This window comes from Ranitomeya variabilis, chromosome 5 (assembly GCF_051348905.1).
Source record: "Ranitomeya variabilis isolate aRanVar5 chromosome 5, aRanVar5.hap1, whole genome shotgun sequence".
Lineage (NCBI taxonomy): Eukaryota > Metazoa > Chordata > Amphibia > Anura > Dendrobatidae > Ranitomeya > Ranitomeya variabilis.
In genome coordinates, this window is record NC_135236.1 from 113,015,905 (window position 1) to 113,031,789 (window position 15,885).

The 15,885-nt window shown below is 42.1% G+C and overlaps 1 protein-coding gene across 8 annotated transcripts in view; it reads left to right on the forward strand.

Annotated features, from left to right (window-relative positions):
• UNC5D (unc-5 netrin receptor D) overlaps window positions 1-15,885 on the forward strand; it is a 930,366-nt gene that overhangs the window by 837,448 nt on the left and 77,033 nt on the right. For 5 of the 8 annotated variants that reach the window (XM_077263128.1, XM_077263131.1, XM_077263130.1 and 2 more), the window contains 2 exons: window positions 2,715-2,887; window positions 8,098-8,321. In XM_077263128.1, the coding sequence (XP_077119243.1) occupies window positions 2,715-2,887; window positions 8,098-8,321 (397 nt within the window). Of the gene's footprint in view, window positions 1-2,714; window positions 2,888-8,093; window positions 8,322-15,885 lie in introns of all 8 variants that reach the window. The other 3 variants (XM_077263129.1, XM_077263132.1, XM_077263134.1) reach the window with 1 other exon arrangement.

Genomic DNA, 15,885 nt, shown 5'->3' on the forward strand with positions numbered 1-15,885 from the left:
CAAGTATAAGACTACAGCAAAATCCAACAGTCTGGTCTTCACAGTTGACTGTTTGGAGTAAATGCAGATCCTTGTTTATCACATTCTCTAGGTTGTTAAGTTTTCTTAAATGCCCTGATCTGTAGTAATAATGTTATAGAGCTGGAAAGGCTGATCAGAATGATATGCATGTCTGTGGGAACATTTTTAGTAATTCCTGCTGTTTTTACCGATATGAGTCCAGTGACTGGTCCTATCCAGTGATTTCTAGTTTCCCCTGTTTGACTGTGCAGACAGTTTTCAATCACTGAGTAGTACCACCCAATAGACTTCAAAGGGCATCATGGGGGCTCAGTAGTTAGCACTAGGGTTGAGCGAAACGGGTCGGCCATTTTCAGAAGTCGCCGACTTTTGGCAAAGTCGGGTTTCATGAAACCCAACCCGACCCCTGTGTGGGGTCGGCCATGAAGTCGGCGATCTTCTGAATCTGGTATCAGAATTCCGATACCGAGTTCCGATATGTTTACAATATCGGGAATCGGTATCGGAATCCATATTTAAGTGTAAAATAAAGAATAAAAATAAAAAATATTGATATACTCACCTCTCCGACGCAGCCCGATGTAACCGGCAGCTTCGGTACCTCAGAATGAGCGCTTGAAAGACCTTAGATGACGTCGCGGCCTGTGATTGGTTTCCTCTCCTTCAGACCCTGGGAACCATAATATCCCATTGCACTGCATTGGGTTTCGTGTTTCGGCCGACCCCGACTTTTTTATAGGATCGGCCGATTTCACTCGACCCGACTTTTGAGAAAGTCGGGTTTCGTGAAACCCGACCCGATCCTATAAAAATAAAAGTCGCTCAACCCTAGTTAGCACTATTGCTTTGCAGTGCTGGGGTCCTGGGTTCAAATCCTAGGAAGGACAATATCTGTAGGGAATTTAGATTGTGAGCTCTAACGGAGACACCAATGTTGATGTCTATAAAGTGCTATATACGTGAGTAAAAGAAATAAATCTGTATGCAAACAACAGGGATTTCAATGAATTAAATGCAAGTTTTACTGATTTTTTTTCTCAACAACTCTGTATATCATTCTCAGTGGCGTAACTTGAAATCTGTGGGACGTGATGCAAAGTTTCTAATGGGTCCCTCAATTATTACAAATTGTCAATATCTATGGTCTTTTCATAAAAGCCAAAGGGAACTTTTTGGCCCCCTAGGCTTCAGGGCTCCAGTCCGAGTGCAACCTCTGCACCTTGTATAGTTATGTCCCTGATCATTCTTCCCCTTCTTTAGACCATGATGTCCACTAATCAGATTGCGAGTACAACGTGACAGGTTTCCTTTAAGATGACCTTGGATAAATTGGTAGTGCCTGGAAAAAGCAAAGTTTGCAAGAGTTAATAAGTCTAAAAAACAGAAACAGTAGCGTCTGCTTTCAAAATGGCATGCTATATGATAAACCTGTAAGATTTACTGGCTGCTACAAGCCAAAGCCCAGTTATCCAGCTGTCAGAGGATCTAATCCTGTGATTACATTGTCCAGCCAATACTACTGTATAAAAGCAATCAGGCGTGGACACTAGAAAACCCAGTGTTTAGTCATCAGAGCTTTAAGTTGACTGCAAAGAACAAACACGGTATAAATGGGAAATAGCCGTGGCTTACAAATAGTAGAACAAAACTCTGGTAGGACAAAAGAGCAAACTTTTCCCGGTGAATACCCTAATAATGTGTAATATTTCACCATGAATTTAATGCTTGGAGTGAACATATCCTCTCTGAGGATAATATAATATAATGTGTCTCAAGACATGAGCACTGCTTCATTTCATTTGTTCTTCTCACTGATTTTGCTATATGCCAAGTCACAACTTTGGTATTGTGGAGGCTTCCTTCCAACTCACCCCTTTTATATCAACCCCCCTCTTTTATTACCCGGCCCCGCTCCCACGGAATACCCCTTCCCCCAAACGAACACTTGTAACACCTTTATCTTTGGATAAATTGGCCAAATCTGCCTTTTATTAAAAAACATGACAATAAATACCTTTTAGTAAGGAGATTCTTGGAGCTCCAAAACCTGGGGAAAACCAATAAATAATAATTAACCATCCAGAATTACCCTCAGCCACGACTACAGGCTCGGGGGCACCTTTGTTGCCGGAAAACCTTTTTCATAACACCAACTCACAGGGACTTCATCCTGTAGAGTCTCAAAATCAGTCAGGCAATTAATCATAATACAGACATAAAGAGTAGGTTACCCGCCACCTGATTTACAACTCCCCCACCACAATTTTGCCACCAACGCCAAGAACCCCCTCACCACCGCTCACCGAAATGACCAAATAATATCATCATCCATCATTTTGATATTTTGCCCTACTAGAACCCCTAAATTAAAGGTCGAGTCCTTTGCTCTTGGTGCCTCATTTGCTAGCCCCCACCCCTTCTCAGACAGATACACCCTGGTCAATTGTAAACAATCCCCCCTATTGTCTAACCCCTCTAAACTTTGACCCCACAGAGCCTATACTTATACCCATATTTATTATTTAACCCCTGCTTGCCCTACAAACCAAGTCATTGGTTACTCCGCCCATGGCTTTATTGAGGGCTATGTTTTTCCTTTCAGAAGGTTTGACCATGTTGGAAAGGGTAGGGTGGTTGATGTTGTTGATTTTGACACCACATAATTTTTTATGTCTCTCGTTTTCTGTTAATAGCTTGCAACTGGAAGGTTCAGAGGTTCTTCTGGGACCAGAAGTGACCTGCGGACCTCTTGATATGACCTTTTCTACTCCCGTGGCCTTAACCATCCCTCACTGCGCTGAAGTAAGCTGCGAACATTGGAATGTCAGGCTCAAAAGAAGATCCCAACAGGGCAAATGGGAGGCAAGTAGTTTTTGAACCATTCAATGGGACAGATTTATCAAAACTGTGCAAAATAAAAAAAATGTCTTTGCTGCCCAAAGAAAGTAATCGCAATCCAGATGTAATTTTTTTATACCTGTTTAAAAAAAATTGAGTAGCTATTGGTTCCTGTCGGCAAGAAAAAGATTTTTCCTGTATGTGTGATTTTGATACAATTAAGGCTACATTCCCATGAGGATCTTCGGGTGCTTTTGTTAGGGTATGTTTCCACGTTCAGGATTGCATCAGTCTTTGGTCAGGATTTTATGCAAGTAAAATCCTGACCAAAACTGCACCTGAGGTCACTGGCAGGTCACCTGCGGTGTACCTGCGTGTTTTGCTCATAGTAGCAACATGCTGCGTTTTGAAAAAACGCACAACGCATGCGTTTTCGCGGCAAAAACGCATGCGTTTTTAAACGCATAGTGGAGTCTGGATTTCATAAAATCCCATCCACTATGCTGTAACATCTGGACGCTGCGTTTTTGACGCAGCAGAAAAAGGCAGCGTCAAAAACGCAGCGTTTCCTGAACGTGGAAACATACCCTTACGCTGCAGAATTTCTGCTCCAATTTTTATATTACATTACTTGCATGTTTTTACTGCATTTTTCTGTGAGGTTTTGTTCACATGCATTTTTAGCACCTTTTTGACGCTGAAGTTGTTTTCTCTTGTTGGTATGTCATGCTTTAACCCCTTTCTGACGTCGGACGGGATAGTACGTCCGACATCAGAAGCCCTGCTTTGAGGTGGGCTCCGGTCGTGAGCCTACCTCAAAGCCACGACATGTCAGCTTTTTTCAACAGCTGACATGTGCCCACAATAAGCGTGGGCAGAATCGCGCCTGTGGTCGGCGCTCATAGCAATGCTGTAATTCTACTACATGGGGCGATCTGAGGGGATTGAGTTGTGGCAGCTTCTAACCTCCTATGGAGGCTATTTTAGCATGCCAAAAGTAAAAGAAAAATGTGTTTAAAAATATGAAAAAATATAAAAAACAAAATCGCCCCCCTTTCGCCCCATTCAAAATAAAGCAAAAATAAAATCAAACATACACATATTTGGTATCGCCCGATCTATCAATAAAAAAGGATTAACCTGATCGCTAAACGGCATAGCGAGAAAATAGTCAAAACACCAGAATTACGTTGTTTTGGTCTCCGTGATATTGCATTAAAATGCAATAACGGGCGATCAAAGGAATGTATCTGCACCAAAATGCTATCATTAAAAACGTCCACTCGGCACAGAAAAAATAAGCCCTCACCCGACCCCAGATCACGAAAAATGGAGACGCTACGGGTATCGAAAAATTGCACTTTTTTTTTTTTACCACAGTTTGGATTTTTTTTCACCACTTAGATAAAAAAGAACCTAGACATGTTTGGTGTCTATGAACTTGTAATGATCTGGAGAGTCATAATAGCAGGTCAGTTTTAGCATTTAGTGAACCTAGCAAAAAAGCCAAAAAAAAAAACAAGTGTGGGATTGCACTTTTTTTGCAATTTCACCTCACTTGGAATTTTGTTCCAATTTTTGAGTACACGACATGGTAAAACCAATGGTGTCTTTCAAAAGTACAACTTATCCCACAAAAATAAACCCTCAAATGGCCATATTAATGGAAAAATAAGAAAGTTATGACTCTGGGAAGAAGGGAAGCAAAAAGCGAAAACGCAAAAACGAAAAAAGCTCCAGTTATGAAGGAGTTAAACAAAGCTGCTTTGTTATATACTTCCTGGTATTTCGCTTTGTCAAAATTTTATTGACCGACTCAGGTGCGCATTACATTTGTTTTTCCGCCACGTTTGTTTTTTTTAAGCTGCTGATTTTCTGCATCTAGTGTAAGTCTATGGGAAAAAATTCAGAAAACTCAGCGTACCAACAAGATAAATTGACATGCTGTGCATTTAAAATACGTACCACAGGTCAATGAGGCCACTGAGCATGAATAAAGCACAGTGGGCTGGAGATTTCTATAAATCCCATCCACTTTGCTGGAACTGTAATAGGACACTGCCGTTTTTGATGCAACAAAAGTATGCAGCGTCAAAAACATACCAAAAGCTCATCGTGGTAATGTAGCCTTGTAATAAAATATTTTAGCATGTGCTGGAAATTACTAAAACACTTATGGACTGTGATTACACTAGACATCATCATAGATCATTGAGGAATTGCTAAAAGTTATCTCCGTCCAAAAATGTATTTACTGACAAAAGTAAAAGTGAGCAGAAGTTGAGTGGGACCTTCTTCTTGACGCCCGTATCTGCTCTCAGGTCTTTGATACAAACTTCCTAGCAGAGAATGAGGATTATGGTCCAGAAATCTAGATATGGACGTTCTGGAGTCCACTGCAGATGATCGGAGTTGTCTGGTCTGAAATGTCAAATCTGCAGTCACTCTGTGTGACTGCAGACTTGTGAATCCTCCCAGTGCATTCACTGTGTGCTGCAAGGATTCACTGGTGTCTGTGCCAGCCACAGCTGTCAAGTATGCGGTATGCATACTCCAAGCTAGAGCCTGCTTGGTGAATGTGGCCTCACATACTAGACCACCGTTCCCAGCGCAGATACAGGTGAATCCTCGCAGAGCACAGCATGTGTGCTGGGAGGATTCACATGTCTGCAGTCACACAGAGTGAATGTAGACTTATCATTCTAGACCGGACTACCCATTTAACGTAGCTTTGCAATATAGATGTCTGGTATCGATTATTAGCAAATGGAGAAACAATCTTCTAATTAAGTACATTGCATGGAAACTTGCATAAGCGCGAACCAGAAGGTGCACTTGGCATCTATGCAAATGCAACCTCCCTTTTTGGAGACCAGTTAGGTCTTCTACTTGTATTGTAAGGATATTCCCAAAATAATCATTTATAGCACATCCATTCAATATGTCCTGATTGCGCCGTACGTGATGGTCCCAACTCTGAAATCCATCTATAAATACTGTGCTGTATGCTGAGCACCGCATTGGTTTTCTGCCTAAATACTCCCCCAAAAACAGAATTTCAACCGAATCCTTGATGGAGCCACTCACTGTAATAAGGGAGATGGAGTCACTTTGTACTGGTGTCCGTATTTTGCATTTTCATTGTCTAACACTCTTGTGTGTCCGCGTAAAAAAGATGTTACAGAATGGAGTCAAGAAGGTGCACAAAGTGACTTGTCTGCCTCATTATAGAGAATATCTCCATCCGGGTCTCTGTTGTCAGTTCCACCTGAATCCCATTTTTCATGGATTTAGACAGAAACCCTGACACAGTGCTCAGCGGAGAGCAGAGTATAAATCTGAACCCGGTATCAGAAGTGCACATTAGAAGAGTAAGTTATTTTTATATTTCTTATTCACAAAAAGGAGATAATTCTAAAAAAAAAAAAAAAAAAATGGAGATATATATCAATATCTAATGTCTTTTGTATGGGTGTGTGAGCTGTTTATGTTGGCAGATTATTAACAATATGTGTTATCCAACATAAGAAATGTTGAGTTGTAGCTGTCTCATGAAAACTGATGTATCCGCTGAGGTAGTATTTTTCTGCATCAGTAGTCCGTGATCACAACATCATTCTTTCCAGTTGGTTGCTATGTTAGAAATATATTTTGTGTAGCATAAAATTTCATTGTCTATGGATAGAGAGGAATATATTACAATGAATAGAGCAGTATGCGATATTTATAGGGAACACACTATGCAACCAGCTTCTTATTGCTGCCAATTACTAATAGTACAGAATCCATTGAATGCTATAGATGTTTTTCTAGGCTCATCATATTGATAAAAATCACATTTTTGTTTCCCCAAGATAAAAGTCATACAAACAAATGACAGGTAGCAGATAAGGTCCTGACGCATTTCAAGCACTCCAGTTCTTACTCATGGCTTCAGCTTAGTACGTGCTGGTCCCAACTCCGACATCTATTTAGAGACAGGCACAATTAATTATTTGCTCTTTCTGTAACTCTTAGGCTACTTTCACACTAGCATCGTGCACTGCACGTCGCAATGCGACGTTGCGGCGCACCGACGCAAACTGTGAAAGCGCCGCACAACGGGGGCAGTGGATGCAGTTTTACAATGCATCCGCTGCCCCATTGTGATGTGCGTTCCGGCCGCGTATGCACGGTTGGAAAAGACGGTCACGACGCACAAAAAAACGTTACATGTAACGTTTTTTGTGGCGACTGTCCGACGCAACATGACGCAACCGTCGCACGACGGTTGCGACGTGTGGCAATGCATCGCACTGCGTCGCTAATGCAAGTCTATGGAGAAAAAACGCATCCTGCAAGCAATTTTGCAGGATGCGTTTTTTCTACAAAACGACGCATAGCAACGCAGTGCACGATGCTAGTGTGAAAGAGGCCTTATTGACTTCCATTATTAGAGGGGGAAGCTCGAATAGATGAATGGGGGCCATGAGTATGAACTGGGGGGCTTGAAATGCGTTGGAGATCCTGTATGTTCCTTGTCATCCTTCTTTACATGATTTTTTATCTTGGAAAAATAAAAGTGTGATTTTGAACATGAATAGTGCTGAAATGCATATTTATACCCACTAAATGCCTGGCCGACAGGATCCTTTGCCCTCATTCCCAGGTGGTGAAGATTTGGATTGGAAACGATGAGGTATTTTGCTTACTCAGAATAATGATAGTTTATTCTCATGGAAGACCATCAATCGTTGCTCGTTATGGGTTCAGCTATCGGCACCCAACACTGACCAGCCATTTAAAGAGGCCAAGATCTGCACTCTTTACTCCTCTGTTTCCCTGAACCTGGTACAATGACCATGGTCATTTAAGTGAATGTGACGACGCAGGTAAATAAGGCAGATGAGGCTGCAGTGATCAACAAGAACCACTGCCTCTTTAAATTGCTGATTGACATGGGTGCAAAGACCAGGATCACCTCTAAACACAAAACGGCATCGATAGACTTTTCTAAGGATTGGCCTTTAATGTTCTGGACCTGGAAAGCCACTTTGAGGAACTGACTTTTATTGTTACTTGAGGTTGATGCATTTTTTGGAATGATAGAACATATGTGTTGATTTCTTAGGATTATTTTTATCTTGCCCATGAGTAAACATGTCAATAATATAATGACTAATTCTATATATGTAATGTATGTACGGTCATTGGTTAGAAAAGTGGTTGAAACTAGCTCTTTCTTTCCTCTTTAGGAAGTAATGTCAACCGATGATGAAACCACTTCCTTTTACTGCCTTTTGGATCCCTTTGCTTGTCATATATTAATGGACAGCTTTGGCACTTATGCGTTGGTGGGTGAACCGCTCACAGACTGTGCAGTGAAGGATCTCAAAGTCGCCGTGTTTGGCTGTATGTCCTGTAATTCCTTGGATTACAACCTGAGGGTTTACTGTATTGACAACACCCCATGTGCATTCCAGGTAAGAGCTCAGGCAATCATTACATGTCTTAAATTTAGGGTGTGTGGTCAAATGTTTGTCCTTTTGTTCCTAAACTAAAGAATGACATGGCCATTAGTGATGAAATATGTTTTATATTGGAAGGTCAAGTTCTGCCACAGATTCTAGATCAGTCACATCTACAAGAATGGCGCATTTTGAAATCTCTAATGTAAAATTTCTCTCCACGCCTCCAAAATTTTCTGTGGGAGAATGAATCTTTATATACATTTGAAGTGAATCTATCAGCAGGATTTCACCTCCCCCCCAATTATTTATATGCACATATAGCTCTTCCAAAGACAAGTCCAGCAATACCTTTACATGATCAGTCAATTCCTCTGTTACTGAGAAATCAGGGTTTAAATGGAGATGCAAATGAGGCTAAAAAGCTTTCAATAGATCTGAAGCCTCTGTCACTCCAGCTCTACCCTTCACTCTGCGCTGCCTCTTCCTGCTTAGGCTTCTTTCACACTTGCGTCGTGTGACGTACGTCACAATCCGTCGTTTTGGGAAAAAAAACGGATCCTGCAAATGTGCCTGCAGGATGCGTTTTTTTTCCAATAGACTTGGATTGCTGACGGATCACGACGTATGGCCACACATCGCATCCATCGTGCACTGGATGCGTCGTGATTTGGCGGACCGTCGGCACAAAAAAACATTCAAGGGAACATTTTTTCTTACGTCACGTCCGCCATTTCCTACCGTGCATGCACGGCCGGAACTCCGCCCCCTCCTCCCCGGACTTTAGAATGGGCAGCATTCGCTGCCCATGTCGTGCATAATTTTCACAATGTGCGTTGGTACGTTGCGCCGATGCTTACCGGCAGACCCGTACCGACGCAAGTGTGAAAGAAGCCTCAACTGACAAGCTCTATGCTGTGTGACTTTAAGCAAAGGAGAGTGTGACTACTAGAAAAAAATTAACTTAATTCCTTATGGATCTGCCACCTTTCATTCTTGTGGGAATGCACCGAGTATCTATCATTGCTGACAGCACCACTCATTCTACGGCTGCAAACACGCACCAGCACTTTGATTGACTTCTTATTCTGCACAGATGCGCTATAAATCAAAGTGTTGGGACGTACTATGGTCGCTGCTCACAGTATAGAGAGAGGTGCTGTTAGCATTGACTGTAGCCTATCCGGGTACTCCCACATCACCGAAAATCAGCGGCTCCAGGGAGGAATTCAACTCATTTCTCCAGTCCGGTATCTGCACTTTCATTAAAGTGGCCAGGCAGCATTAACCCAATATCTGCAGGTAAATGCCATTATCTGAAGTGACAAGTTCCCTTTAACTCAAAGCAAAACACATTTGTTTTTCCAAGATGAGACTCGGCAGTCTTATACAGCATGAAAAGTCACAGGATCACGTGGATTCTAACAAATTTTGACACTGTGCAATTCACATGAGATTGCACTCAGTTTATATCAGCGAGTCTGTGATTAAAATCTGCAAATGAGACTTTTTGTGCGACACAGTTCTCTTTCCAGGATAGTGTAACTCATGGAAGTGACGCCAATAATGTGCCTATCGCCGTGTGCCACCATTCCCTCAATGTTGTCATTAATAAACGAGGCGACTTTGAATTTTGTTTTTTCACACGTGACGTCCCTCTACGTATAGAGGATGGTTGCCCTCTAGATAGAAATAATACCTGATAAACATTTGCGCACGGGGCTGCTCTCAATGATTCTATTTTCATCATCTCTCTTAAATTTATACTTGGGAAATAGAAATTGGGCATTAAAATTAAGCAATGGGAAAGACTTCAGGAGCAGGAAGATGTCCTCCTCGTCCTACCGCCGTAAGTGAGCAGCGGTATAATGATCTGCGATGGTACGGAGAGCACTGACTGTGAAAGTAGAGAAGGAACGGTTTTTTTACAGCCTGCAAATTGCGTTCATTTTAATCGGAGACAAAAGGACAAAGTTTCAGTCTCGTCAGGTTGATCGGATGAAGGACAAATCAAAGCCACTTCTCTGCCTTTGTTCTTATACTAAAATGAGAGTGTCAAACATGGCAATTGCTCACTTTCCGAAAATGATCTATGCATCGGATCCTCTGTGCCCCTTCCTGCGGGCAGCCAGTGCTCCACTGCACATCCAGGCCCCATCTTCTCTATATACCGTGCCTGCAGAGTATGCGCTGACTACATGGGGACACACGTAATGTATTACAGCTGTCTTCACTTCTAGAATAGCTTCTCTTCTAAGAAATCATATTTGCAAGCTATTGAAACAAATGTATTCCGATTACCTTGCACACACTTACTAGAGAAGCAAGAAGATTAATTAGACTAACAAATTGTTTACTGTGTAGATAAGCAAGTCTTATTTTCAGCCCTTTTTAACACTTTTTTTCATCGTAAAAAAACAGATTATCTCAGTAAAAATGGAATAATTTTGCAAGTTATTCTGAAAGTTGAAAATATCCTGTTGTTTTTTTTATTTGTACAGCACCTATGCACATCCATGTTTCTCAAGGGTTACAGATTGCAAACAAATCCTATATAGTCTGACCCTGTAATTATGTTGCCTTATATTTTCATTAAAAGTCATTGTCTGGTCCTCTAGTAAAAGTCTGCAGACACTTTATGTGATTGAAAACGTCTGAAGCCTGACAGCACTCGGTGCACACGCTGTTAGGATTCACCAATATTGACGGAAAGAGCGGGTGGTCACATGACCGCAAGTATTCAAATTGAACACATCCGGTCGCATGCTGACTAGACTTAATTGGCTTCTCTCAGTTCACTTGTGTTGAGAGAAGCCAGATACGTCTACTTGGAATGTGGCAAGAAGTATGCAAATTGCATACTTGCAGTCTTGTGACAGCTTGCTCTCTCTGGCATTGGAGAATCTTGGCAGTGTGTGCACCACACCCTCTCAGGATTCAAAAGTCTGCAGTCATAAGGAATGTCTGAAGACTTTTATCAGAATATCAAAAATTAAATTTCAGCACTATGAGAACACCTCTAATACAACACATAGCACACACCACATTACTGAATGAATATCTTGCTGCTCATCTTAATAAGAGACAATTTTAATAACTGCTTCAAATATAGAAAAAAATGTTTTATTTAAACATTAAAAACATACTGGGGTGAAAGCAGAGGACCAAAAATCCCCTTTAATTACAATATAACAATAATAATTTGTTGTAAAAGTTTATTTTTCCTCTTCAATATTTTTGATCCACTGAACCATAATTCATGCTTCTGCTAAAAATCACACACTTTTGCCAGCTCATTGCATTTAATTTAAATGGTGTATATATATATATATATATATATATATATATATATACACTCACTGGCCACTTTATTAGGTACACCTGTCCAACTTCTTGTTAACACTTAATTTCTAATCAGCCAATCACATGGCGGCAACTCAGTGCATTTAGGCATGTAGACATGGTCAAGACAATCTCCTGCAGTTCAAACCGAGCATCAGTATGGGGAAGAAAGGTGATTTGAGTGCCTTTGAACGTGGCATGGTTGTTGGTGCCAGAAGGGCTGGTCTGAGTATTTCAGAAACTGCTGATCTACTGGGATTTTCACGCACAACCATCTCTAGGGTTTACAGAGAATGGTCCGAAAAAGAAAAAAAATCCAGTGAGCGGCAGTTCTGTGGGCGGAAATGCCTTGTTGATGCCAGAGGTCAGAGGAGAATGGGCAGACTGGTTCGAGCTGATAGAAAGGCAACAGTGACTCAAATCGCCACCCGTTACAACCAAGGTAGGCCTAAGAGCATCTCTGAATGCACAGTGCGTCGAACTTTGAGGCAGATGGGCTACAGCAGCAGAAGACCACACCGGGTACCACTCCTTTCAGCTAAGAACAGGAAACTGAGGCTACAATTTGTACAAGCTCATCAAAATTGGACAGTAGAAGATTGGAAAAACGTTGCTTGGTCTGATGAGTCTCGATTTCTGCTGCGACATTCGGATGGTAGGGTCAGAATTTGGCGTAAACAACATGAAAGCATGGATCCATCCTGCCTTGTATGGAGCATCTTTGGGATGTGCAGCCGACAAATCTGCGGCAACTGTGTGATGCCATCATGTCAATATGGACCAAAATCTCTGAGGAATGCTTCCAGCACCTTGTTGAATCTATGCCACGAAGAATTGAGGCAGTTCTGAAGGCAAAAGGGGTCCAACCCGTTACTAGCATGGTGTACCTAATAAAGTGGCCGGTGAGTGTATATATATATATATATATATATATATATATATATATATATATATATATATATATATACTTTTCAGTCCTTTTGTTGTTGGCCTACATTGACTTTCATTTCACAAATTCTGAAATACATTAGAAAGATTTTGTAAATTCTTTTGCTCAAGAACAAGAGATTATAAGGGTTCACAATGGCAGCTTTCTCTTGAAAGCCACAAAACAACTAATTTGATTTTGCACCTTGCCGACTCCGAAAAGTAGAAACTGTTTTAGATGCCAAATCATTTATTGTTGGAGCTATACCTCTGAGTTGGCAACACATGGCAAGCATGCCCATGGGCAAGTCATGCTTCTTTTCACAGAAGATATCATAACAAAAATATGATGCATTATACACATAAGAAATGCTGACTTTTGGCAGATGGTTTTTCCCCTGATTTGCCATGAAATAGGTCATTTTCTTAATAGAGGAAATGCTTTTTATTGTTATTATTTATTTAAATTGTTTTATTGATTCCATGGTGTTGTACATGAGAAGGGGTTAAATACAAAATACAGATATAATTGACAGTAAACAGCCCTAAGAATGACAGACTGGTACAGAGGGAAGAGGACTCTTCCCCTGTGGTCTTACATTCTACAGGATGATATGGGAGGAGACAGTAGGTTGGGGTTGCAGTAGCTTCGGTGGTGTTGATGTGGCAGCGGGGTTATTGTAGGCTGTCAGCTTTGTTTAGGAGATGGGTTTTCAGGTTCCATTTGAAGGATCCGAATGTGGTGGATAATCGGACGTGTTGGGGCACAGAATTCCAGAGGATGGGAGTCTTGGAGGCAATTGCGTGAGGAACGAATAAGTGTGGAAGGGAGAAGGAGGCCTTGGGAAGACTGGAGATTACGCTTTTTAAAAACTGTTGTTAGGAAACTTTCCTCTAAGGTAGGGATGAGCCTGTTGTTTCTGAGGGATGATGCTAGCATTGACTTCTGAGTGGTGGCAGCATTGACTCCTTGCATAGTATTTCTCATTCTCCTGAAATCCACACAGCGATGCATTTTCCAGAAGCAGAAAGAAAGACATCGGGCAATGGTGTAACACTAACTTCTAGCCATGTTGCACACCAATATCCCTCCTTCTGTCGCGAATTGAGCTAACTGGTTACCATACCACATTCTCCCAGTAAGCACCTCCATGGGCTCACTCCAAAACCCTACTAGGGCCGTTTGTTCCCACTTCTTGCTTCATAGTGATGCAGTGCAGATGGCCTGGTGGTAATGGAGCGGCCCCCAGATGCAGGGCAGCGGGGTACTCGGTACCGGGTCTCTCTTTTGGTTCTGGGGATGTCACGGTGGCCTGACCCGGTCCGTGGCCCTGCTAAGGGGCGCCCAATTAAAGATGTAGGAGACAGTGTAGGTCGCAGTAAATAATGAGGACACAGGGTTGCAGTCTCTTTACCTCTTTACTGAAGGCTTCAGCATCCGCAATCCAGAGCACTGGTAACAGGGCTGGCTGAGACCAGCCGGTCCGAAGGCACATCCAGAGTTCCCTGTGCAGCTGGAAATCAGTAGCCTACCTACTAGCGCCTGGGTGTTGTAGTACTTCCCTGCTGAGCACCACAGTATAGTCCTCACAACTGTCGTGTATGTTTCTGTTCTTTCTCTCTCCGTCCCCCAGATGATATGGATAGGACGCACCCGTATGACGGGGTAGGCCTGGAGTTATTTTATAGGGACCCTAGAGACGCCCCTCTCCCACAATTGCCTCCGTTGTCTTCATTAGGTGAAAAAGGTGAGACAGCCAACCTAAAGTTAACTGCCCTGTCGTTGATTCAAAGTAATGCGTAGAGTCTGTTACTTTCTCGGCGTTCCGGCCACCGGCTACGTGCCTCAGTAGGATGTTGCCGATCTCGGGGCACGACTCCTTCTGGTTCTATCACCTTTGTGCTGTGATCTCGTTTCTCACTTCTCCACAATATACTTCGCTTCGTGTCCTTTCTTAAGATGCCGCCGCAATGAGGTGCAGGCACTGCTCCGTAACAATCTGTCCTTTCGCTAGGCCTCTGTCAGGATCCCACCCCAGAACAGGGACCCCCCTGGATCTTCCCAAGTAACGCTCTCCTCTCACTAGATGTTACCTGGGCAAAACCCAGTCAGCTTCTCCCTAACTTCCTATCCAACCCCCAGTTTTACCAGAGTGTGAGGAGTGGCCTAATACATAAAACCCTTTGCTCCCCCTGGTGGCCGGAGTGTGAAGTGTAATGTGTGACTGTGATACCTGGTCAGGTGAACTCCTTTAGTGCAATCAGACATAACATCACTCCCCTTAGAGGCAGAGCGACATTACTGCAACGACCAGGACTCTGGGGCGCTGCACTCCCCCCCCCCGGTTAAATCCAGTACTCCCGGACTGGGAAAGAAGAACAACAATACATGTTAGCAAAAGACATACAAAATTTTGAAATGCAATAAACAAGTAAATTTAACAGTGCTTCCCTTTATGGGAGGTGAGGACACTTGAACGTTACAAACAAAAACATATTTACATAGTGCTTAAGATTTTAAATAACATTTATTAAATAACGTACTATAAATAACGGTCATTATTACCCAGCCGGGCATTCTATCTACTAAGTGCAAATTCTGAACAATAATTTAACTTTTCCTTTAAGGGCGTAAGGCAGGTACCCACTAAAGGCATACTACAAGACTAAAAGTGCAAATCAACATTTTCCTGAGCTCTCTTTCTCCTATGCAGGACTCTCTCGTCTACCCCCACGGGCCTACTGCATCTTTCCTTGGCTCTCTATCATTAGTTCCGATAATCACTTTAACTTCAATTTTATTCACATATCATCATCAACATTTCTATTCCTTATCACTATCTTTCTATCTACACACTACTACTAGATAAAACATTATTACTATTCAACTTTCTTAAGGCAACATTATATTTTGGCTAATTGCAACAGTGAACGTTCCCTTTAAGAGGGACATCTCAAGTCTCTTTGAGGTAGTGCAAACTATCAATTTGCAAGTCTGATAAAGCAAGAACTTCTGCGCTGTAATCCGGATCAGTCTCTTCAAAAAGCTCTTCTTTTTGTAAAACCAGTATGGGGCACCTTTAAGAAGGTGCAACTATATACAGCAACAGTTTGCAAATCATTCACCGTCCATGATTCGGCAGTCTTTGATAAACGTAGACAACTTGTGCAAAAACAAACATAAAAAATAGGGATCCCGGGTCAACAAAGGGATCCCTTTAAGAACTAACCCTAGACAGGTTTTAAAGCAGCAAGACAAGAAAACAAACAGTTAACTATTTACAAGCCATGGTTCCGAGGTTTATTGCAG